Here is a 25,036-nt window from a genome sequence, read left to right as displayed (position 1 = left end):
AAACTTTCTACCGCGCTTTCCACTCGACCGAGAAGCTGTCATCGAGAGGACCGATCAGTCATCTGTCGTTTGCTCCCCGATCGATCACAGGCTTGATGACGATGAAAGACGTGTTCCCGCTCGGCTTCCGCTGTAAATAACCCTCGTCGCGCGGATTAATCACGCTGATTTTTCTCCGGTGTTGAGCGGGGCCTGCCCGCTCCCCGCATTGTTGCTCGAGACCAGAGCTCCAAGGGCGAGAGAGCTCCGCACCGTGGAAACGCATTGTGCTCGATCCTCGAGAGTTCAAGTTTACCAGAAAGAATCGCGCCGCTCCCCGGTTTCCTCGATCTACGGCGATCCTGCGCTGGAGCTGGGAGGGCGATCTCGAGCAGCGAGATCGTGCCACCGGTTTCTTTCCTATGAAATATTGAGCTAGATGATCGAACGTATTTTTCACCCTTTTCATCGGAATACTATGTGCATAATACGTAACAACGTACATAAGGGTCCATAAGTATGTGGACACTTTAATCAAAAGTCATTTAAGAACAGTTTTGCAATAATCAGAATTAGATTTTATAAGAATAGATTATTTTAATATAATTCTCTCTGATGAAATTCATCGAATGAAATTCTATCCGATTAACGTTTCGAATAAATTCTTGCACTAAAATATTATCCAAATAATGCTAGGAATAAAAGCGTCGAATGAAATTTTATTCGAACAATATACCCAATAAAATCTTCAAATAAAATTCTATTCGAACAATACACCCAATAAAATCTTCAAATAAAATTCTATTCGAACAATATACCGAATAAATTCTTCAAATAAAATTAATAAAAAACACATCGACTAAAGGTTTGTTGAATGTTTTAACATTGCCACTACGACCACCACAGAGAGTAAGACCACCTTATTAAAAGCGTAATCGTAGGTAAGCTCGTAAGTAAAATTGCTGTTATCGTATACAGATTGCCAGGATACCGTTTAATTAGCTCTGTACACTGCCAAAGGCCCTCTGTATTTCCTCGAAGGTCTTGCCCTTGGTCTCGACCATGCACATCATGACGAACACTACGCTGAGGCCGCAGATGACGGCGAAGAAGAAGAGAACGATCGCGGTGCCGACCGCATCGACGGCGCTCGAGAACGCCATGGTCACAATGAACGCCAGGATCCAGTTGCAGCAGGAAGCGCAAGACGCGGCGGCCCCCTTCACGTTCGCCGGGAAGATCTCGCTCATATAAGACCAGGGAATGGGACCTGTGTTTCATCTCGGATAGTTGCATACTCGCCAACTCGCGTAATCTGTTCGAGAATCGTGGCTACTGACCAGAGCCGAGGCAGAACGCCAGGATGTACACGCAAGAGGACAAGAGCGGCAGCCAGTGTATGCTTTCGACTCGGTCCGGACTGGAGTCCTTCAGGACGAAGAAGATGCCTAGGGCTATCAGACACAGGGACATCGCGGACGTGGACAACACCATCAGGAATTTTCGTCCCAGCTGCAACCGAGCATAGTGATTTTATTCTCTGGAGGATCGGCGCGCGATCCTCTTTGAAGACGCGCTGCGCTAGATGACACGCGGAGATCGAAGCCGCGCTGCTGCCTCGCTCTCTGCCCGGTCTCCGCTGGAGTCAAGGCTCCGGCGGAGTGCGCGTTCTCTCGTTGGCAGGCTCGGGAGAGACTCGAGGGACCCGGCCATATTAGGCTCGGCTCTCGGTATCGACAGCTGCGGCCGCAAATCGCTGGTAAACGAGCGCGGCGCGCTCGGAGCGGAAAGAGCCTGTGTTGCTGCTGGACTCGATACGACAACCTGATCGATCAGCGACGCGGCGATGACGCAGGAGATCACTTGGACCACCGCGAAGATCACCACCTGCAGCAGCGAGTCCATGTCCACGCCGGTCTGCTTGAAGATCGTTTCACCGTAGAATATGATCGCGTTTATTCCGCTGAACTGCTGCGAGAACATCATACCCAGCGCGACCAGCATCGTCTTCAACAACGGCGGCTTCATCAGCGTCAACAGCGTCGCTTTCTCGTCGGTTCTCGTCCTCGCTACTTCCTCCTGGCGAAAGAATATTCGCTCGAGGATCTTGGACACCGTGGCATGCATCGCTGTAGACCCTTTACTGATATTTAAATGAAAACTTAACAAGACCTCGTACCTTTCTATTATTTTTAATACAAGCAACATGGAAGTATATTATCTTGTTAAGCTTCTTTTAAATATACAAGGTAAAGAAGGTCACCTACCATATTGCGAATCTTTTATACTATAATATTTAATCCCTTGCACTGTAATAAGGAGTCAGACTCCCGTGACAAATATTTTCCTTTTTTTCAAATATTACTAATTTCTCGTAAAGCGAAATTAAATTGAATTCTTCTGTCATCAAAGTCTAAAAACTGCAGTGAATAAAGACAGTAGAAGAAATAAAATGATCTGATCCTATTATAAGATATTAAATGAGTGCTGATCAACGCAAAGTGAAAGGAGTCATAGCGCAAGGGGTTAAAGAAAAATAAAAGGAACCGTATTTATATATCTGGTACAGTTTTACTCTAATATAGAAATGCGCGATGCCTTCCGGACTAACCGCGAACGCCGCTATTTCCGGCTCGATGTCAAAATCGGGCCCCCTGAAGAACCGCATGGACTTCTTCGCCGCCTCGATGTTGCCCCTCGCCGTGAAGTACATCGGGCTCTCGGGCATGAAGAACATCAGCACGGCGAAGAGGACGGGCGGCAGGCCGCACAGGATAGATACGATCGCGATGTTCTTCGAGTAGCCGCAGCAGTAAGCGTACAGCACACCGGTCACCAGAAACAATTGGAAGAAGACGCCCAATGTCCCTGGGACCCATATTCCTCGGCATGATATTCGGTGGGTGGCGGAGTCGCGCGAGGACCGGGGCGTCGTTACCTCTGATCTCTTTCTCGGCGATCTCCCCCGTGTACATCGGCGCCACGACGGTGGTCATGCCGCCGCAGGCGCCGGTCAACAGTCTACCGATTATCATCAACGGCAACATGTTGATGCTGGACGAGATCAGGATCCAGCCGACGATGAAAGGCGGCACCAGACACATCATCGTCCATTTCCGGCCGATTTTGTCGACCACGAACGGAAGCAGGCTCACACCCAAGGCAGCGCCCAATGGGAAGATCGATGCCACGAGGTCGATGGCGATCTGTTTGTGCGAGCCGGTTTCGGACAGCAGCTCAACGCACGGCGCGCTCCAACCGATGCCGCAGCCCAAGGAAAACCCGCCCATGCAGGCTGATGGATGGTAATTTTAAATTGTTGCGAGAGGATTTCTTTAATAAGAATTTTTGTTAAAGTCGAAGCGGAGTTTAAGTTTCAATCTTTAATATTAATTAGGCTAAGGGTTAACACAGTATTAAGCACTCTGAAGCTTAAGATTACACTTAAGATTATTATGTAATATTTCAATAAAATTGTTACACTGTCAGATCTGTATATGTTTAAAAAATTGGTAAAAGTATAACTGTTGTGTACTGTCAATTTTGTATGCATAAATTGCAGCAATAAATCGTGTGAAATATATAGGATACAGTAGGTCATCCAAAATAGTCCTAGATTTGAAATTAATGGATTAGAGTTTGGATTTATAATTAAAATAATGCCGAGTGGAAAGGGTTATACTGAACACTTACTGCCGGTCGAAATAACTCATTTCACATTCTTTATTTTAGAATTATTAAAACTGTGAAAACTCTCTTCTGCAAAATAGTTAATTATTGAATTGGAAGACGTGCTATAATAAAAATGGTGAAATGTCTTAACAAGGTCTTACTTGTAATTCTTATAAAGCAAGGCGTGTTGGTTAATTATAAAGTTCGGTTGGTTTAGCGTTAAAACCTCTTTGTGAATCGTGCGATGCACCATAGAAATTATTTAGAAGAATTACAGTTTTGCGATAGTAAAGAGAGGAAGATGAGAAGAGGAACCTGCGGATGCTGCGAAATACTGCGGCAATCTTCTCCTGAGCATATCTTCCCTTGTCGCCATTTTTCATGCATTCATCGACTTGAAACTCGATATGAACTATATTCCGGTGGTTGTATTCAAACGATTTAAACGAAATTAGCATTGTACAATTATATCGATTTTTATGATATTTGGAAGATAACAAGCTTCATGCAAGAATAATTTACTATAGTTTTAACTAGTTAGCCGTTGCCTTTTCTGAAAAGTGTATGTGCGACTTGGAGAATGACGTATTCTGATAAGAATTTGCAGAAAAATTCGTAATATATTTATTATTAAAATTTACTTATTCCTCCTCTTTTTATTTGTTCCTTTAAACAGTGATATCTTTTTAACGAAAACCAAAATCATTCTCTCTATGATTATTATACTAATTATCTGCATAAGACGCGTATAGACGTCACAAGTAAATGACAATTTTACATCTTGCAACAAAAATTTAGTTTATTTAAATTTAGATGTATTTAAATTTAGGTTAAATTGCTTATAATACACATTAATAAATTTCGCACCCTTTAATATAATTCTAGATAAATTTTCAACAAAACAACCCCCAAAATGTTCAACAAAACGCGTAACAAAATTTATCTCCAAAATACATCGCCTCAGCTAAGTGATAAAAAACAACTAACGTTCTTCTCACCCTAATGCAGTTTCTCCGAAAAAAAGACGACATCGTGAGACGCGCATCGCGATCTGGAAAATCATTTCGGAGGCGAGATAAACGGTCTAGATCGTCAAAGTGGGATGCTTGATCCCCGAAACGGCGATTCGCAAAGCGCGACGAAAGAAGACGATCGTCGAACCCGACAGATTTTCGCGCTCCAATAAACCGGAGCTAGGTTCTCGGCGAAGGCTTGCTGGTCTCCTCAAGGGCGATACCTGCGGCGGCGGCCGTGCCTTGACGACGGGGTAATAGGGATAAGGTCCCTTCCTCACGCCCGGTTACTTCGGCTAACGACATTCAAATTCCATTAGGGCAGCGCGATGTGCGGCTGACAACTTTCGGATTACAGATCGACTCCTCTCTCCCTCTCCTCTCTCTCTCTCTCTCTCTCTCGCTCTCTCTCTCTCTCGCTGCTTCTCTCTCTTTCTCTCTCTTCTTCTCTTTCCACTTCTCTCAGTCTATCTTTTTCTCTCCGCCACTCTCTTTCTCTCTTTCCTCTCTTTCCACTTCTCCCGGTTTATCTTTCTCTCTCCGCCACTCTCGGGCTATCTTTCTCTCTACGGGAGAGAGAGGAGAACCCTTGTCGGGATAATGGCGGAGAGTGGAAAAAAATGGGGGCCGACACGCGAAGCGCCGAAGAAACGGCGATTAAATCGGCGAGGTGTTTGAACGAGTGCATCTACATTTTAAATGTCTCGGGCCGTCGATCTCGGAGATCGATCGGCTCTCCACCGAGCCTTCAATTTTGTTAAAAATTGTATTTATTAACCTATCAGCGGTATCGACAGCGCGGACGCGGGCAGAATTTATGTTCGATGAAAAAAGTTTTATATTCGATGTAAAAATAACATTGATACTTTTGAGATAAAGGGAGATTGGATAATAAACATATATTCTGCTCATAAGTAAATATTATACTCAATATGATATATTCTGTTGATAAGTAAGTAATATATTCTGCTGCTTCTTTATTCCAAATTTGTCAGAAATGTTGCTGGAAATAATAAAGAACGAAATGATTTTATTCGTTGAAATCTTCGAAATAATTTGTTGAAAGCAAAAAGGTATAAATCGGCTGTAAATATTAAATTTAACATGAGAATTCTTTCCAATAATTATAAAATAACGTGTTACATGAAATAATACTTTCAATGTTAATTTCATAAGGAATAACAGTGACGAAAATTGCTCTAAAAAATATTTCTAATAAAGCAATTTGAGATATGCCAAATTTGATCGCCAGCCGTCGAAATGCTACAATAAATATTCTAAAACGTGCGAAACTCATGAATACATTTCGCGAAAATTTTCATTGAAATCGAAGGAACCTATACATAACCGCGTAACACGTAAAATTGCCATTTCTCCATGAATAAATTATCTTTTATTCCCAGTTCAGAGTTTAATCACAGTGTTAACCAATTCAGTGCTATACAACGATATCGATGTTATCTAGTTGCTTGGAAAAATAAAATTTAATCCCTCCAGAAATATGGATAACGAAGCACGCATCACCGTTCAAAGGTTCATTACACACCTCTCGATCAAGGCGCACTGATGTCACCAGGTTGCCGGACTCGGTCGACCAATTTATTATGCTAATTCCGTTAATTTCTCCGGTGACTTCATCGTCTCTCACGAACGTCTTCTGCGAAGCCGCTGACGAATCGAATCGCTCCGGTTAATCAATTTTTAAAAAGAACTTTTAAGTTAGCACTTCTTCGTCATTATCCCTTTGTATTCGAGTGGTGACTCTGAGGCACCACCAGAAATTGTTATAGCATGTTCCAAAATAATTTTTATATTATGCAAAATTAGATTTCAAAAATTATTAAAAGTATAACTGTTGTTGCGTGAGTTACAAGATTCAATTTCATACGCACAAAATACATTTTGTCATATACAATGGAAATGCTATTTGTAGGTAAAGTTATTTTAGAATTGCAGTTAAAATGGCTTCGAGTGCAAAGGGTTAATAATTTCCTTGACGAAAGAAGAGGATCGTGACATTTACTTCCATTCACAGATTTTAGAAGACCCAACTTTTCTTTCGATTTAATAAAATCTAATATTTATTAGACCAGATGCGAAATGTCACGAGTCTAACTTGTTGTTAAGATGCAAGGGATTAAACCACGATTCTTTTCCTTTCCTCCGAGAGTCAACGTCAATCTCACGGAAGAGACACGGGGTAGTAGTAGAGTCGATTGCACCGAGCATTAAGATCATGCTCGGAGATCGTCGCTACGTTTTCGACGTCCGCGTTTCGCCTGGCCGTTTCACCGAATCCTAACGAACCGATCGACAGGAAATAACCGGTAATGGCAACAATAAAATGTTCGGAGAGCGGTCCGCCGGGCAGAGCACAGAGCGTTCCCTGAAATAAGCCCTCCCCGCTCGCTAATAACGAGACAGACAAATGCAATCTAGCATCGGCTGCCGAGCGGCCGTCGTTAGGCCCTCGATATAAGAGGATGTGCCAGATGCTTCTCGCATCTATTCGACCGACAGGGTTCGTCCGCGCGCAGAGAAAGAGAGAGAGAGAGAGAGAGAGAGAGAGAAAATAAAGAGGAGGATATAAAACGAGAGAAAAAGAAAGAGAAAGACCGATAGAGAGAAAAAGGGCGATAGAGAGAAAGAGAGAGATAGAGAAGGGGTATTCAGGACGAATCGAAGAAACGATAAAGTATATGGAAGACGATCAGGCCCGCTCCTCCGATCCGCCTCGCCGATACTCCCTGACGAGGATCGTCCGCGCAGGGAGCTCCAGATGCCCGATAACGATACATAAACGGTCTCTACTATACATACAGTCAGTCCCACAAGTATTTGTACCCCCACTGCTTCCAAGACAAATTTGTTGAAATGAGAGGATGCATGTAAAATCTCACAATAAACTTTTTATTATCTTATTTAATATTTTTGGATGTAACGGAGGAGGAAAAGTTCGGAGAAATCCTAACACAGAACTAGAATTAAAAAATGTACAACCAACTGTAATTGATATATAATAAAATATATGAGATTTTTTGACAAAATCTACACTGGTACGAATATTTTTGCAGACTGTTATTACGTACTACGAGGAGTAAAATCAATATATTTTCGTTATTAGTTAATCAATTTTGTTATTAGTTAATCAATTTTGTTATAATTTGGTACAAATAAACTTTATACATCCATAAATTCGTAATAAAAAGTTTATCGTAAAATCTTACATACGTTCCTTGATTTCAACAAATTTCTCTTATAAGCAATGATGGTACGAATACTTCTGGGACTGACTGTATATACACGCGACTGCTAGTCGTGATCGAGCGTGTCGTTACGCGGCGAGGAAAGAGGATGCACTGTCTACGAATGAAATCCCCCAGCCTCCAGCCGAACGATAAGGGAATCCGCGCAATCTCTCCGGCCGAAAGAAACGTCGCCGCGTAACTGAACAGCGTGTATTATTGTTCATCCCTCCGGGGCGAAACAACCTTGCCATACGCCGACGCGATGCTTGCGACGAATAACGACAGGGCTACGCGAATTTCTCTCCGCAGACACTTTCCGTCAAGCCGACGCTCCTTTATTCGCGTCACGGCCGCGTTAACGTCGACAGACGTCGGAGATCACCGGCCCTCAACCCTTCTCGAGAGAGACCTCGAACCATCATTTTTATTAAGCTGATCTGCAAGATATTGCGCGACGTTTTTCTTTTCTTTTTTTTTTTTTTTGGTTCATGATATTTAATTCTGGAAGATTATTTGTAATGTATTGCTTGCTTGGGTGGTTTTTTATTCAATATTGTTTCCGGTTTTAGGGAATATTTTTGGGAATAGGTGAATAATTTTGGAAGATTGTTCTCTTAAGATTAAAACAGTTCTCTTAATGTTACAACAATATATGAACTCGAGAATTAAATATATTGAATTAAAAATCAGAATGAAATTAATCACCATAAATATCTACACTTTATTTCGTGAATCCTTAAAAAACAATAAACCAGGCCAGATAAGTTGCACATTAATCACTAAAAAGTGCAAATAATTAAAAATACGAAGAATGAATAATTAAAAATACGAATAATTTCGTACCTCGAAGCTCGCGATTTCTTTCACAAATTCCGATTCCACGAAGGCAAGAGCAATTTAGGCCAGCTGCGATGCACTTTAGAAGAAAGGACGACGAGCAAAGGTGTCATTTTACTTTCTAGATAATGCGAACTCGAAGGCGCCTGATGAAACTCCAGATGTCCGCAACGATTGCGCAGACGAAATCGTGGAAACGCACGCGACGCGTCGCGTGCACCCTGTGGCTCTTTTCGCGCCTGCGAAGCGCGTCGTTTTCATTCGCGCGGCGTCGCCGCCTTATATCTATCCCCCCCTCTCACTCTTTGCTCCCTTCTCGACCAGCCGCCGATGCGAACGACCATTTGCATATAAATATAAGTAAAAAGTGTATTTGCATTTAAATGTCCGTCGCGGGACCACGGCTCCTTGGATCCCCGACACGAAAGTTCGACGACATTCGATCGAAAGTTTGGTAGCCGAGCTCTCGTGCAAGCCGACGACTAACGACCGAAGACAAATGAAGACTTCGAGTGCCGAGGGGACGTTCTCTCTCTCTCTCTTGTCCTCTTTCGATCAAACTGCTTAATTAGGAGCACCCTAAACTCGCGCGTTCCCTCGCGAAAGGTTGTCAAAGTTTTGCGAAATATTTATTTTTTAACGAAGTGGGTTTGGGAATAAATTATTCGTAATGTTCCTGGACATAGTTAATGGAATATACGATATGTTGGTATAGAGAGTATATATTTTATATAGCGTATATATACTTTATAAACTGTTTTTAGAGTTGCGCTGTTCGGAAACTCGATCGAAGTTGCGCCTTCGAGTTGCCTTCATTATTCAATATTCGAGGAAATTAATCAGGGTGTACAACTTTACTATCATTAAATTTCAAACATTTTGAGCAAGTCAAAATTACCAGCATTATTTTTACTTGGATTTATCCCTGATTTTTAAACAAATTTCATCGATCCATATTTCTCAATATTCGTATCATTCATTTCAGTCATTAATTGTTTTTGATATCATTGTAATTATATATCATTGCGAAAATGTAACTATATTTTATTACAATTAAATCGTTGTCAATTAACAATTTCAAAAGCTTGCTAAAGGCAATATCAAATTAATTAATAAAAATTTAAGCCTGCAATGAATGATTTCATGTCAGTTGTTTTCATTCGTGCATTTTTTCAGATTAAATCAAGTCCTTGAATTCGCCAAAATTTATAAACTTCTCAGTCAAAAACGCGCAAAGTGTACAGAGATAATTGTTCGAGAGCGCTTCGTAATATCATTTCTCAAGTATCGCGCGATTTAAAATATTCACCGTGGAGCATGATTTATTTCGAGAGGTGTGCCTGATACAGAAATCTGTGTACACGAGGGGCGCTCTTAATCCTTTGCAGACAGTTATTTGCGACATGATTCGGTCTCGCCTTATCTTGGACCGGAGAGATCGCCGAGTCGAACCTCGGATGAAACCGTGAGGTATAAAAACAGGCTTCCGTGGCCGATCAGGAGTCACAGAATAAATCGCGAGTGTAGGACGAACAATGCATCGCCGCCTTCTCGTATTCGTTCTTTTCGCCGTCGTCGCTCGTGAGTAACTCCTCTCATTTTTCACGCCGCCGAAAGCATTCGGTGAGAAAAACCACGGGGCAATGTGTTCTGACCAGACACCGATGATCGGATAAATTGAATCGGAACCACAGTTACCGCTTTGTAACTCGTGATAATAGTTTACAATTTATTTCGCTTGCTTTCTCAATATTTCGACGTGGACAAATTGCCTTCTAAAAGGTAATAATTTCGAAATTAAAATTTTCGAAAATATTATTTATGAATCACTATGATAATAAGTGGCTTGAAGAGTTACTCGTTGAAGTATATTCTTTTACAATAATTTCAAAGAACAGTCGAGAGGTAATTATGTGTAACCCTTTACGTTCGAAATTATTCGATAATCACATCTTTAGGAATTCTTTAAATATAAACGAATATAATAATGAAAAAAGGACCTCGATTCTTTGCATTTGAGAAATATTTGAAAATTAATTAATTCAAACTCGAGGAAATATTTATGAAGATGATGAAAAATAACATTATTATTTTTATGCAAGTTGCAAGCGATGAGAGCAACAGCACTACGTCCAATGACACTAGCACTACGACCAATGACACTAGCACTTCGAGCACGACGGTCACAGAGGAGACACCGTCGTGCCCCGTAAACGAAGAATGGGACATCTGCGGAGAACTGTGCGAGCCAACCTGTTGGAACTGTAATCCAAAGTACTGTGCGCGTATCGTAAGTTCTTAAAATCCGCAGCCACCGATAACATTGCGTCGAGAGAGGCATCCTCTGAGACCTTATCTTTTAGGAGTGTACGATATACACAGCTGGATGCCGGTGTCAACTTGGCTACGTTCGAAACGAGCTGAACGAATGCGTCCGACCGGACAGGTGCCCGAGAGGTTGCAACAAGAAGAACTGACCTACATCTCCTACCAAGCTGTTATAAAAATGTTGCAGTGCAGACGAGACGAATAAATAGCATTTAATGTTTCTTTCGGTCGAAGTTAAAAGAAATCAGCGCTTTTGGACGTGATGTAACTCTTTGTGGCACAGACTTTCAGGGAATAAATAGATCCATGTGTTAAACAGAAAATTTGTTAGGTTTTTAATTAAATGAAACTAGTATATATTTATCGAAAGCATAGACAAATAATAATTCAATTAAATTTACTGTTTTAGAATAGGATTAAAACAGTTGCACCGTGTCAAGGTTATGTTATATATAGTGTTTTAGAAAATATATATAAATTAGGTTAGTTATGTTACTATTTAAATTATGTTTAGCTAGTTAGACGAAACTAGTATATTTTTATCAAAAGCGTATAACAGCATAGACAAATAATAATGAAAATTGAATTTACTGTTATAGAAAGAGACTTGAACAGTCTCACCGTGCCAAAGTTATATATATTTTATAAATTATATAAATTGTTATATACAAACGAAACTAGTATATTTTTACCAAAAACCTATAAAAGCATTAACAAATAATTATTCAATTGAATTTACGTCATTTACTATGCCATGCGCGTTTAAAATGAATAAAGTAAAAATGCTGCAATTGCAATGCTACAAGGCGGATATAATACAACTGTCTTACCACGCATTACTATACATCAAAAAGGTGGTGCGACATTTTTAATCCCGCCATGGCCCAAAGAGCTAAACAGCTGAGAACGAGCGCGAGAGGATAAACGGAATCACGTCGCGCGTCAGAGAAAAAATGATTCTCGCCGGCGGCTTTAACGACGAATGCTAATTCCCTGGGAACTATTTGCGCAGCCTTTGCATTAATTAGCCGCGTTATCTCGTAGCCGGGGCGTTATCGCCGGCCGAAGAAACAGACATCGCCGGGAATTTCCATGAAAACCAGAAGTATAAAAACCGACAACTTGGTAACCGCTCGTTAAGAGTCGCGCGGCTCCGCCAGATAGCGGGAAAAAGAGGCTCGAGAAAATTCGTCATGCTTCGGAACATCGTTGTCCCGATACTGGTTATCGTCTTCGTTGCCGCTGGTGAGTCGCTATTTCCATAAACAAAATATCATTATGATACCTATCCCCTTCCTCCTCTCTATCCACTCTCCACCCTCGACGGTGCACCGCTAAAATCGACGAAATGTTTCGCAGCCGCGAAAAAGCACACCACGCCGAAGCCGCCGAAAGAGTGTCCGAAGGACGAAGTATGGTCGTGGTGCGGAAAACTATGCGAGCCTGACTGCTGGATCCTGCAACCCGGTTGGACCATCTGCCCGAACTTTGTAAGTCGATGAGAGAGGGTAAATTTGACACCTCGGTCGTTGAAACTTTAATTAATGCTTTATCGGTGACTTGAAAATTAAATGTCAGGAGAACCAATAATTTGGTATCTGTGATTGAGATGACAGTGTTTCGCGATTAATAAAATAAATAAAATAGTAGTAGAAAGGAAAGTTTAATATTGAGCAGCTGGAAACTAGTATATTTTTATATGATTTTTTAAAATATTAGATTCCCTTTGGGACTAGTAAAATAAATAAAATGAAGATAAAAAGTAGAATTTAACGTTGAGTCAAGCTTCGATATTAATCTAATTTTTCAAATGCCTTTCGAGTTTGAAAAATGTCTAATACAGGTAACAAAAATATCATTTAACCCCAAAGCGATAAAAACAGGAAAATATAGGTAGATTTAATTATCCTCTAATAACAGAAATATTCGCGATCGACAGACCAATCCAACGCTCTTCAATCACCTTCGCAAATCTGTCTTAGAACTGCACGGGCACAACGGGCGACTGCAGGTGCAAGCCGGGTTACGTTCGCAACGAGAAGAAAGTGTGCATCGATATCGTCGACTGCAAAAATCGGCAGTAAAAAAGCGCCGAATCAGTTCGAGCTGTAGGAACGGCGGCATGACGTAATCGGACTTCGGAGAGTTTATCTGGAATTGTTGGTGACAGGACGATAACGAATCGTGACGGGTCATTGGCACCGGCGTCTCTCTCTCTCTCTCTCTCTCTCTTGCCAGGCGTACGAAACCTTCCCGCGCGACGTGTTTGCACAGCTTCTGCATTAATCAGCCAGGAATATTTGCATGAAGAAGCGGGTATATAAAACCGTGTCGGAGGAGCGGGCACTCTCCTCGCGTCTCCGCGAAGTCAATAATAACGACAGGATCGAATGATTTACGATGGCTCGATGCGCCGTTGGTATCGCGCCGCTCGCCTTGCTGCTGCTCGCTGCTGTCCGTAAGTTTTTATTCGAGCGATTCAATTCGAACGTGACTCATTTGCCTTGGGAACGCGTTTTTCTGACGATACGCTAACGATCCGCTGGCTATGCCGATGATAATGCTGCCACGTGTGATCGGGATCGTTCGGATATTTATTTATCAATTATTTGCACGTGAGCGACGAGGTGTAGCGTAAGCTATAGAACTCGATGAGACGCGTAGAAATTAATATTAATTGTCGGAAGGTACGTTTCTGAAGCTCAGTTCTTTTCATTATTATTATTAGGCTATTTGTTGCCATTTGAGTTATATTATAATTAAATTATATATTGAGTTTCATGTTATAATTATATTGTATTTCTTTTCTTTCTTCTTGTCTGTAAATCTTCCTCAAGTATTCGCAAAAAGTCTCTTTTAATAAAATTCTAATTAAATTATATAATGAGTTCTATATTTTACAATTATATTTCTTCTCTTTCCTATCGTCTGTAAATCTTCTTCAAATATTTGCAACAAGTCTCTCCTAATTAAATTATCATTCAATTATAATTAAATTATATATTAAGTTCTATATTATAATTAAATTATATATTGAGTTCTATATTATAATTACATTATATTTCTTCTCTTTCCTATCATCTGTAAATTTTCTTCAAGTATTCGCAACAAGTCTCTCCCGATTCCACTTTGGAATCTATCACTGCCATTGAATAAACGCCTCGATCATCCTTGAAATAGCTAATGAATTTCTTCATGGCACAGTGGCCGGAACAGAAGCTTCATCGACCGTGGCGAAGTGTCCGCCGAACGAGGTGTGGTCGTGGTGCGGGAAGAGCTGCGAGCCGACCTGCAAGGTCCCCGTACCAACGCCGGCAACTTGTCCCGAAATGGCGAGTAGAATTCACGGACGGAAAGCGAACACTCCGATTTCGTTCCGCGATTAACCGGCCTCCCGATAAATGTTCCCGCCGTGGCGACAACAAAAATGCAAATCGCCGAGCAAAACTTTACTGCACACTGTTTTCTGAGAGTGTAAACTCGTTGCAGGAATGCAACCCGCTGAAATCGGCCTGCAGATGCAAGGAGGGCTACGCGAGGAACGACGAGCCGCAGCAACGGCAGCAGATCTGTATTCAAGTGGAGAAGTGTAAAAAGTCGAATTAAAAATGCCGGCGACACGTATCACCGGGTGTGTTTCTCCTCCCGATGCGATCTCGGATGTCGCGAGCGCGGACCGGATCAGGAACGCGAGAAATAAACCTCGATGTGAAATCGACCGAACCCGCGCGCGCACGCCTTGTGGAATACCACCGGCTTGTAGAATATACCACTGGGCTTGTAGAATTCAACCCGGCTTGTAGCGATCGACGTCGATTCACGATGCGAGGCAATCGGAGCAACGATCGGTAGCTAATTGCTGGGCGAAACATAATACAGGCTCTATCGACGCGAGTCGGCGAGCACCACAGTGCAACATTGTCCGCGCGCGGTATCGACGTTCCAAGCGAACCGGACTCGATTCACGGCGGGGACAACTTCTCCCTGCCGCGGGTTGCAAAGGCGAAGGGAAAGTTCGCGGGAGACCGGCGACGACGTCCCACGCATTGCCGACTCGGATCCGCGATGGAATCCGCGGACGGAAAATCGTCCGATGAATTTCAAGATTCCGCGATGCGGCGACAATGTTGGGGAAGGAAGTCGGCTTCGAACGTGGCTGGTTCCGACAGCGTCCTCGGGCCCGATGAGATCTCATCGATCTCCGTATATAGTTCGGCAGACAGTTCCATTCGGGAGACGGCGCGTCCGCGGAGATCCCATCGCGGGAAATGCGGAGACCGGGCGCGTCTCTCGGGACGGACACAAAACGCGTCAGACAGCACAGATGGCTTTTCGAAACTGATTCGATCCGAGCGCTGGATGCCACGTGTACACGATACACTGTTTTGCATCCGCACGAATATTTCCGTCCGGCTATTTCCACGTCGAACGACTCGATTCGTTCCTCTCACGCGTTGTCACGCTTGTTTTTTAACACTAGGTTTACCGGGTAATAAAAGCAGCCGTTTTATATTTGTTTAAGAAAGTAACGATTTATTCTAATCGTTAATGTAATCGATAAATAAATAAATATAAATAATTATAGTAAATATAATCGATAAATGAGCAATAAATGTATCTTTAAAATCTGAATAATAGCACGTTAACAAATCAGTGACCCGTAATTTTGACGGATTCCATAAATCTACTGTTAAATCTAGAAGATTATTAACACATTCCGTGCCACGTGCACCACTGATGGTACACGCTAGAATGTCTATTTAACGCGTTAAATAAATATTTTATGGCAAGTTTAGAATCGAAGAATTAATTTAGGGACGAATTCTTATAATAGGGAACTATCTATTTAATTCGATGAGATTCTGTTAGTATTACTAAGTATTAGTAACTCTGTTAGTATTACTGTACGTTCTAATATTCTTTATACTTAGAATAATCATAATTTTAATAAAATTGTAACTAAACGTGAAGAGCTTAATAAATTCTAATGAAATTCATTTAAAATGTTCCAACACAGCCGAAATTGTTTAAAAAGATCGAGCATCGTTGCAGGACTACGAATGCACGGCCGGCGAGGAATCGTCCGATTAGCATGTCCGCGCTGCGTGCGGGGGCATAACGGCAACAATAATACGGAGATCGCGGAGGAACGTCTTCTTGCTAACGACGTCCCGTAGAGGCCTGGCCGCGAATCAACAATTTATTGTCGGCCGCGATCGATACCGCCCTCAGGCATTCCCACGTTGATACTGAAATCTATCCGTTCCGTTGTCTCCACCGTTCCCCGTCCGCGCGCGCGTCGCGGCGAGTCTTGATTGCCAGTCGGCTGTAAAGAACGTTCGATGCATACGCGCGGTGCACACGGAGAGCGCGCGAGCGCGGCTCTCTCGGCGCAACGATTGCACAGGGGACGCGAAGGCAGCGGCAACGACCGACTTCAAGGTAGCAAAGCCACTCAGTCGACGGCTTATGTAAGGCTGTTTCGAGGTCTGCCGAGGGCCCCCGAGACTCTCTGCACAAGTTTCTGTCTCGCCTCTTCGCCGGACTGCGCGCGCGCGCGCGCGGCTGTCCTCGGCTTTCGAAACCGATGGATGCCATTCAGGGACCGAAAGAGCCTGACCATTCGAGAGTCCATTCTTCAGGCGGACTTCTTTTACTCCGGCGAAAATTATTCGAGGCCTAACAATTGACTTCTTCGAGCTGTTAATGCTATTTAATGTGTTCTTAGCAAGCGTATTATTCGGCGATTATTAGAACATTTTTCCAGGTATTTGTTCATTGACATTTGTTAACGAAATATTTTTCTTTTTGTGTTAGATGGATCGGAGAATATTTGCGTATTTTTTTTATTCGGATTTTTGCGTTTGATAGGGGGAGGAAAAGTAACGAAGTCGTCGATGACGAGATCGACTTCTCCGAGCTAGTTACCTCAAGTGTATTATACAGCGATTTTTATAACATTTTTCCGAGCACTTGCTCCTTGATTTTTGTTAACGAAATTTTTTTTTCTATTTAAAAAGGTTCAAAGAATATTTGCATATTTTCTTTATTTCAATTCTTGCGTTCGGTAGGGGGAGAGAAAATAACAAACTCGTCCTTTCATAGCGTTTCCTTCGCGTCGAAGGCATTCCTCTCTCGCTACAACAATCCAAGAGTTATCAAGCAAACATTTTCTCGCCTAGCACCACCTTGAGAGATAGCGGTCGATTTGCGCGTAAACGCGGAGCATTATTTACGGCTTCGCCGGATCATAAAAAGCGAATAACGCAGTCGTTCGAACAATATTGCATTATTATTTTTTTTTAATACTATCTAGAAGCGGAACCGTTAACGCTGAAAATAAAACTCACGGCTTATCGCGGATTCGAAATAGTTCGCCATAAAAAACGACGGGAATTGCGCGCGGATTGCGCAAGAACGGGCGCGAAGTTTTATGCGGCGCTGAACTTGCTTGCGGGTTTCTCAATGAACTTCGCCGGGCTAACAACAATCGTGTTTCTTCTTTTTTTTTTACCGCGGAATACCAGGCGGTCGTTAAACGCTCATTTATTTGCTCATTAGCCTTTCTGGCGCCGTTTCACGCGATTACGAATTCAATAAAAGCGCCGGGATTCCTCGCGATTGTGTCACTCATAGTCGTCGCATGCGAGCGTTCTGTTATCCGAAACGTAATTCTTCCTTAGTCAAGAACTACCATTAGACGCGTACACGATGTAATTTACGAACTGGAATTTACATTCGGACACCTTTTACAACGGGATAAACTTTTCCAAGTCGGAGAAAATTACGCGATTTTATACACTACAATAAGGTATTTAGAATAAATTATCGTACAATTATTGAAATGTATTTTTTAATATTTGTGTTATATGATGCAAATATTGAAAAAGCGTAAGATTTTTTTGTAATTCCTAGTGACTGAAATTAAGATAAATTGTTGTAAATATTGCTCAGTAAACAGCTCTCTTTAATACATTAAAAGATACAAGTCATTTCGTCCACTTTAAAAAGAGTTATGACGCTTTAAACGAAGACCTTAACCTCTTCAGAGATGAATTTTTACAGTAAAGAACGATCTATTAAATTTTGTCTCTTTTATTTATCGTCCACTTCATTTTATTCGATGAGGTTTTTTTCGGTATTACTGAGGGATTCTGTAGCGAATAATTCTTCAGATAATTCTTCAACCGATTCATTATCATTGTAATTATAATTTTAAGGAAACGCACGTGGCAATATTACTGAATAGGTTAATACTATTCCACTCGTATGTATATATAATTGTTATACGGCAAGAAGATAACAGTAACATTAATACGTTACCATAAATTATCTTACAAATACCTGTTCTAAATAATTGAAATTTATTTCCATTGCAAACAATTATATTTTAAACGACCCCTTTGCCATTAATTAAAATATATTTCATTTACAAATACCCATAAAACAACAGCATAAATTCCTTTTATCTACGATCAGTGATATAAACGCGTTTACATTATAAACGCGTTAAATTATTTCCGATAAAATAAAAATACCGAAAGGTGTCCCCCGGCACAGTAACGCGAGTTCGCCGTGACGCGGTTCGCAATGACGGCCAGTGTCGTCGACGCAACCGTGGACGATAAATCGAGAGACCCGGGGACACCACCCCCGATCCGACCATTTGCCCCGCGTCAAATTTGTCCGCGGCGAGTTTTCGAGGCCGTGTCTCGCAGCCGGCCGAATTGTTTCCAGGAATCCGATCGAAACGTCGAGACGACCTAATTCCGAGGGGGGGAAGGGGCGGTGGGGGACGTGACCAAGGGAGCCCGGGGAGCGCGAGAGAGGACTCGAGAGAGCGCGTCCACCCCCGTCGCAGCTCTCGGAATCGATTCTAACGAGAGAGGCTTAGGTCGGCCGATCAACCTCGTATAAATCACGGCACCCTTCTCCCCACGGGGCGTTAAGGCGAACGGGAATGGTGTTTCCGATAAAAGTCACGGCTCGGGGAATTCCTACCTTTGGCCCCCACCCCCACCATCCGGGACGCGAGGAGAAACCCGGGACACATTGTTTTCCCCGCTGACGCCGTTTCCGTCGCGGCCGAGGGGCTGCTTTTTCGACGACTTACCTGCAACAGAAACAGAAAACGATCATTAGTCATTGTTGTAAACGATGAATATTTTGTCACAACTATAACTAGAATATTTAAATTAAATTTCCAAACCGTATACAGTCAGTCGCATAAGTATTCCTACCCTCGTTGCTTATTATTATAAATTAATAAATATAATATAATATAATATAATAAATTTTTATTAAACAAAATTATTGATATTAAACAAAAGTGCCCACGGTTTCTCAACCAAGTCTATTTAAATAAAACAGTTACAACGCCTTTGACAAGATATCGATCAGGCCACTTCAACGAAATATCTTTTTAAAATATTGTTTGAATTTTGACGTCCACGTTCGCATATTTACAGCGAATTCCATTAACAATCGAACGCTCGTTAACATTCGAAAGTTCATTAACATCATCACCCTATAATTTGTTCGACAGAACTGCCGATAAGGAATACGAGAGAAAATGTTTATTAAAAAACGGTATTAACATTTCTCATACATTTTCATTAGGATGGGTTAAAAGTACTGCTAGCATAGAGTCAACGATACCACTCGAGTCAACGAAAGTTTTCCAAAGGACCATTCGACAACAGTACAGTCCGGGTGAAGCGATTCTACAAGCCACTGTAACTCGGCGCACAAATAAAAAGCCGGCGCGAGGGGACGGTAAACCGCGCGCGTAAATGCGAGCCGGTTTTCCTGACGCGGAGCGCCATAAATCGGCGATTTCCCATCGCCGCTAAAAGGCAAGGAAACGGCGAAGGAAAAGCTAAATGGCGCGGCGTCCCACGCGCGCGCTCGCGCGTTCGCCGGAAACGACCGGATCCCGTAACACGCTCGTCCACCGCGCTATATCCATCTATCCGGTCGAAAGCGAGCGCCGGCGAGGAAAGCTCGAAAGCGGAGCGCGCCCTCGCTGCGGGACCACCGATCCAGGCTAATGGCAGGAATAATGGCGCGCGCGCGGCCCCCGCCGAGGAGGAGGCGAAACAGCTTGCGCGCGCTAAGTTGTCCCGCGTTGATTTACTTTTCACGCTCGAGCGGGCCCAGGGGGGCAGAGAGCGCGCGTGGATCGCCTACGAGAACAACGTAGCTCGACTTCGATCACGCGTGAACAACACGGTATATATCGCGAGCGAAAATCGGCGCGAGCCCGCGTTCGCGGATTACGCGCGAAACCGGTCCCGCTCGCGCATTTCGGCCCATTCTTCACGCTTCGTTTCGGCGAGCGGGGGCCGCAGCGCCGCGTTTTATCGGCCCGAGAGATAATTGCCAATTTCGATCCATTTGTCACGCAGCACCGACACGGGCTCTCTCGCGCGTTCGCGGTTGTCCGTTTCCCCTCCTCCACCTCCTCCTCCTGGCCCCTCCGCGATCCGCTCGCAAACGAGCCGCGTGTCCCATAAATTGCTCCGGAAATTCTTGCGAGCGCCGCGCGCCAGTTTCCAAAGCCCACGCGACGCGCGCGCTCTCGCGTTCCTTGCCGATTCGGAGGCTGGATTATCTCTCCGGACCGAAATAAACCGGCCGTCGAACGGAGCGGGAACACTCTCGGCGATTATCGGTGCGCGGCGGATTTCTTGCTAATGAACCGGCTATTTCTTCTGTCTCGTTTCAGGCTCCGCGATCGCGCCGGTTTCGCAATGCTTGGATTCGGGGAGACGCTCCCCTTAGATCGGAGCTGTCGGCTTTTAACCCCTTGCACTATAATAACCGTATGTACCGTAACAATTTTAGTGGTGCCTCAGAGTCGCCATTCGAGTGCAAAGGGTTAATAATTTTCTAACGGAGCACAAGAAGGATAAGATAACAGGAAAGAATACGAAGAAGAAGAAAATAATATAAAGAGAACAGGCGAAGTAATCGTCGAATTCTCGAGTCAAAGGAACGATTAATATCCTTAAAGACAACGTCGCAATAATTTCGTAAATCAGCGTGGCGGATCGGCGGCAAATAAAACGGAGAAAGCCGCACGCGACTCGGCGTTCCTCTCGCCGAGTCCGCGCGAGCGGAAGGAGGCCGCTGTCGGCCGTTGGAACGGTCCCCGCGGCGGACCGGTTTCATTTCGCCGCGATTCTACCCGTATTCCACGATCGGCGATCCTATCCGTCACCGTAAAATTGATTTAAGGTCGTCGTCGTCGATGCCCCGAACCAGTTTGCCCGTTTCGCGAACGCGTCGCCGTCGTTAGGAAAACTGGTTGGCCGAGAGCGTTTACACGCGGTGAGCGCGCGTTTATTCCAAGCTGAGCCCTTCCGGCGCGCTGTAATTCACCGAGATCCGCGGCGACGGCGGCAGGCCCCGATTCTTTTAATTGGTCGCCGCGGCCATTTTTCTCGTCGGCCGCTGTTTCTGAGAATGGTTAGGACAACTACGGGAGCGGTACCGCTCGCTTATTAACACGTCGACTGTCGCAGGGCTATCATCCTCCGACGCACGATCGAACGTCGGCAATAAAACGAGTTATGCGGATCGAATCGAAACGATTCTATTTCGTTAAAGGGAAATCGGGATTTTACGGGGCGATCGTTGTTAAGGCCGCTTTGAGGAAAGCGGGATGAAAATGCGAAAGTTCTGCCAGGTACTTGGTTCACACGATTATTATTTATATTTATTTTCATTTGTTCGTTTTAATTTTACGTGTCGTCTACGATGCAATTTATAATGGCACTGTTCATTGCTCGCAATATATACAGTTCTTTCGTAATAATTATATTCATATTTTTATATTAAATATCTATGTTATATTATCATATTTTTATATTATATATTTATACTTTTTTATTTTTTACTTTCTCGTTTTACATTTGTAAATCCCATTAATATTGCAATTTATATTAGGTCTACCGAAGAAGTTATAAGAGTATACTCGTCGCAATAGAAAGTACTTCAATTTCGCCAAAGTCAGTATATTCGTCATTAACAACTAATTGGTTAATTATTAAAAAAAAAACAGTTATTAATAGGTTGCCTGTACGTTCACCATTTAAAAGAATTTACAAGAAATTGATCAATGATCAAACATCGTGCGATCGACGCTAGATTCATTTCGCGCTCTTTCGCGGCCCGATAAAGCCATGTGCAGGCGACTGTCGAATTCCTGAAACCTGTGTTCGGCAGTGTTTGCGCAAACTTCGCGCGACCATCGATAACACCTTATCTACCGCTCGCCAAAGAATAAATAACACGTGCATCGGGCTGGGCGGTATGTCGACCTCGCTCTCCGAAGATAAACTTTTCAAACGATTTCTGGCAATCTTTTTCTCCCACGCAAATGTTCCATTGTACGGAAAACTAGATCTAAGACGTAGGCGTCGATCGATTACGTTACCGGATCATCGAGGAACTTCGCGACGATTATCTGCAAAGTCAACACGCACTACGATAAGCCCCGCCCGAAATAGAGCGAAATCCAACAAGTGTTGCGCAAATACCAGCGTGGCCAGGTATATAAAACCAGGAGTGAACGCACTATTAACATAAAAAAAAATTTAATTGAACGGAATAGAAGTGATCATGCGAGGACTATACGCCAGCTTGTTAATATCTCTGGCGGTTACTTGTGAGACACTTTGTATTTTTTATTTATTATTATTCCTCTTTCATTTTATATATTTTGGGACTCTAGTCTATTTAGCAATTTCTATTTATTTCTAGATGCGATCTAATAATTAAGTCAAGATTATGTCAAAGTTATGCAATTATTATCAGACACTTTGTATTGTTTTATTTATTATTATTCTTCTCTTATTTAATAAATTTTGGGGCCCTGAACCATTTAGCAAAGTTCATAGATAAGAAGAATAAATTCTACTTGGCTGCATCGTGAAGTTATCTATTACCAGACGCTACCAAATAATTAAATCAAATAAAATTAATCAAAACCTTGTTATTTTTCGCATACGATAGTGATCGTAGCTGCACCGACCGAAACCCTGGACGACCATGATCTAGCAGAAGAGGAGAGTTCGCTGGAGAAGGAGAGCTCGGCAGGGAATTCTACGGACACCTTCACGCTGCATCATCATCACCATATCGACCGCGAATGCGGCGAGAACGAGATATGGGGGATGTGCGGAAGGGTTTGCGAGAAGACCTGCAAACGTCGAGGAATCTGCTTGGTGAAGGTAAGAGTAATCGATTTTCGGAAATCGTCGGGACGATTTCGACCGTGGTAATGTTGCAGTTGTGCAGCAAGGAGTGGTCCGGCTGCCATTGCAAGCTGGGCTTCGTCAGGAACAGGAAAAACAAATGCATCAGGCCGCGGGAGTGCAAGATATGCAACAGGCCGAAGTGATCGGTGCAGATTAACCCCTTGCAGTGCTTTTCGCAGTTACAACTTCGTCGCAACTACAATGATTATATTAGAGAAATAAGAGATGAAAATATTAAGAAAGCAATACGAAATCGTTGATTCATAAAAATATTAAGAAAGCAATATTTTTTCAAGTCTAGCCGGTGTATCGCTTTTCGGCACTAAAAGGGTTAATGACGCCGGGATTCGAGAGCGGCGCAGCGAAGTATCGTCGCGCGGATGAGCCGATGCGATCGTCCGCGACATTTATGTTAATCGGGCCCGGTAATTAACGTAACAATACAAAATGCTCGCGGTCCGCGATAACTTATCGCGGCGGGGCGAGGAACGTCTTTTTTTTTCTTTTTACGTAACTTCATGCTCTGACTGGCGAACTCCCGAAGGCCGAGACGCGGCGGAATTAAATTTTAAATTGCGAATGATCTCAATGTATTCGGGGAGGAGTTGCCGTCTTTCCCCGAGTCGGCCGCCGTTACGCGGAAAGACGGTGTTGTTACGAAGGAGAAAAGATAAAGGCGACGGTGGTCACAGAGCCTTGAATAATGCGATGGAAATGAATTCGAATATTATCGACTAACTTCTGTTTCCCCTGGCGTTTAGATTTTGATTCGCCGAGCATCAATTAATCGATGATCGTTTTATCTCACTATCAACGCGCTAATAACATCCATTAATTTCTCACGCTTTTTATAAACGCAGATAACCCTTTGACGCGTTGCTTCCATAGCGAGTAGGAGGAATCACGAAAAACTTTGGAAAATTCGGCGAGGCAAATTACTACTTTGTAGTTATCGCCGACAATTATTTTAAAGCGATAATTCGCTTGGGAACTACCGATAATTTACGTAACCGCAAACCCTAGCAGGCGCTATAATTATAATTCGCGTACGTACGCTTGACGATAACGGCTATAAAAGACCGGAAGTTCGTTATGGTAAGTCATAGTTCAGACGAGTCGCGTCGCAACGAGCTGATCCATCGACACCGTTCAACATGCCGCGACATTATTTGGCGTTCGTGCTGATGGCTGTGCTGTTCGTCGCAGGTGAGCAATCGAGAATGTTTTAGGGCAGAGATCATTTCTAGAGATGATGGTTTATGCTGTTTTATGCCGATGTTGTTTGATTGAAGCTGTACGGTCGGACTCGAGCAGCGACAGCAAGGACTCGAGCAGTGACAGCAAGGACTCGAGCAGCGACAGCAAGGATTCGGACAGTGACAGTGATAGCAACGAATCACATAGTGGTAGCCACGAATCACATAGTGGTAGCCACGAATCACATAGTGGTAGCCACGAATCGCATGGAAGCACGCAATCGAGTATCAGCGTTCTACCGGGTGGTAGCATTAAACCAATTTCTACCATTGGACCGGTACCTGTTACCTCCGAACCAGGTGGTCACCCAGGACCAGGAGGTGACCCAGGACCAGGTGGTCACCCAGGACCAGGAGGTGGCCCAGGACCAGGAGGTGACCCAGGACCAGGAGGTCACCCTGGACCAGGAGGTGACCCAGGATCAGGTGGTCACTCAGGA

At 43.3% G+C, this 25,036-nt stretch overlaps 4 protein-coding genes across 4 annotated transcripts in view; 2 read left to right on the top strand and 2 right to left on the bottom strand.

Moving 5' to 3' along the window:
- Nucleotides 1-25,036, bottom strand: part of Heca (hdc homolog, cell cycle regulator) — a 195,416-nt gene that overhangs the window by 90,924 nt on the left and 79,456 nt on the right. The window lies entirely within an intron of this gene.
- LOC144467557 (facilitated trehalose transporter Tret1-like) lies at nucleotides 978-4,027 on the bottom strand. The gene is made up of 6 exons (XM_078176414.1): nucleotides 3,967-4,027; nucleotides 2,918-3,274; nucleotides 2,591-2,847; nucleotides 1,804-2,058; nucleotides 1,320-1,491; nucleotides 978-1,249 (listed from the first exon to the last, which is right to left on the bottom strand). Exons 1-6 carry the CDS (start codon nucleotides 4,025-4,027, stop codon nucleotides 978-980), a joined length of 1,374 nt encoding a protein of 457 aa, XP_078032540.1.
- On the top strand, nucleotides 12,192-13,902 carry LOC144478962 (allergen Api m 6.03 / Api m 6.04-like). The gene is made up of 3 exons (XM_078197366.1): nucleotides 12,192-12,322; nucleotides 12,437-12,567; nucleotides 13,060-13,902. The coding sequence occupies exons 1-3, from the start codon at nucleotides 12,271-12,273 to the stop codon at nucleotides 13,159-13,161; spliced, it is 285 nt and encodes a 94-aa protein (XP_078053492.1). The 5' UTR covers nucleotides 12,192-12,270; the 3' UTR covers nucleotides 13,162-13,902.
- LOC144467556 (uncharacterized) lies at nucleotides 22,703-23,624 on the top strand. Its single transcript, XM_078176413.1, has 3 exons — nucleotides 22,703-22,760; nucleotides 23,096-23,313; nucleotides 23,373-23,624. Exons 1-3 carry the CDS (start codon nucleotides 22,703-22,705, stop codon nucleotides 23,481-23,483), a joined length of 387 nt encoding a protein of 128 aa, XP_078032539.1. The 3' UTR covers nucleotides 23,484-23,624.

This window comes from Augochlora pura, chromosome 3 (genome assembly GCF_028453695.1).
Source record: "Augochlora pura isolate Apur16 chromosome 3, APUR_v2.2.1, whole genome shotgun sequence".
NCBI classification, from domain to species: domain Eukaryota; kingdom Metazoa; phylum Arthropoda; class Insecta; order Hymenoptera; family Halictidae; genus Augochlora; species Augochlora pura.
This window is presented reverse-complemented; position numbering and strand designations above follow the sequence as displayed.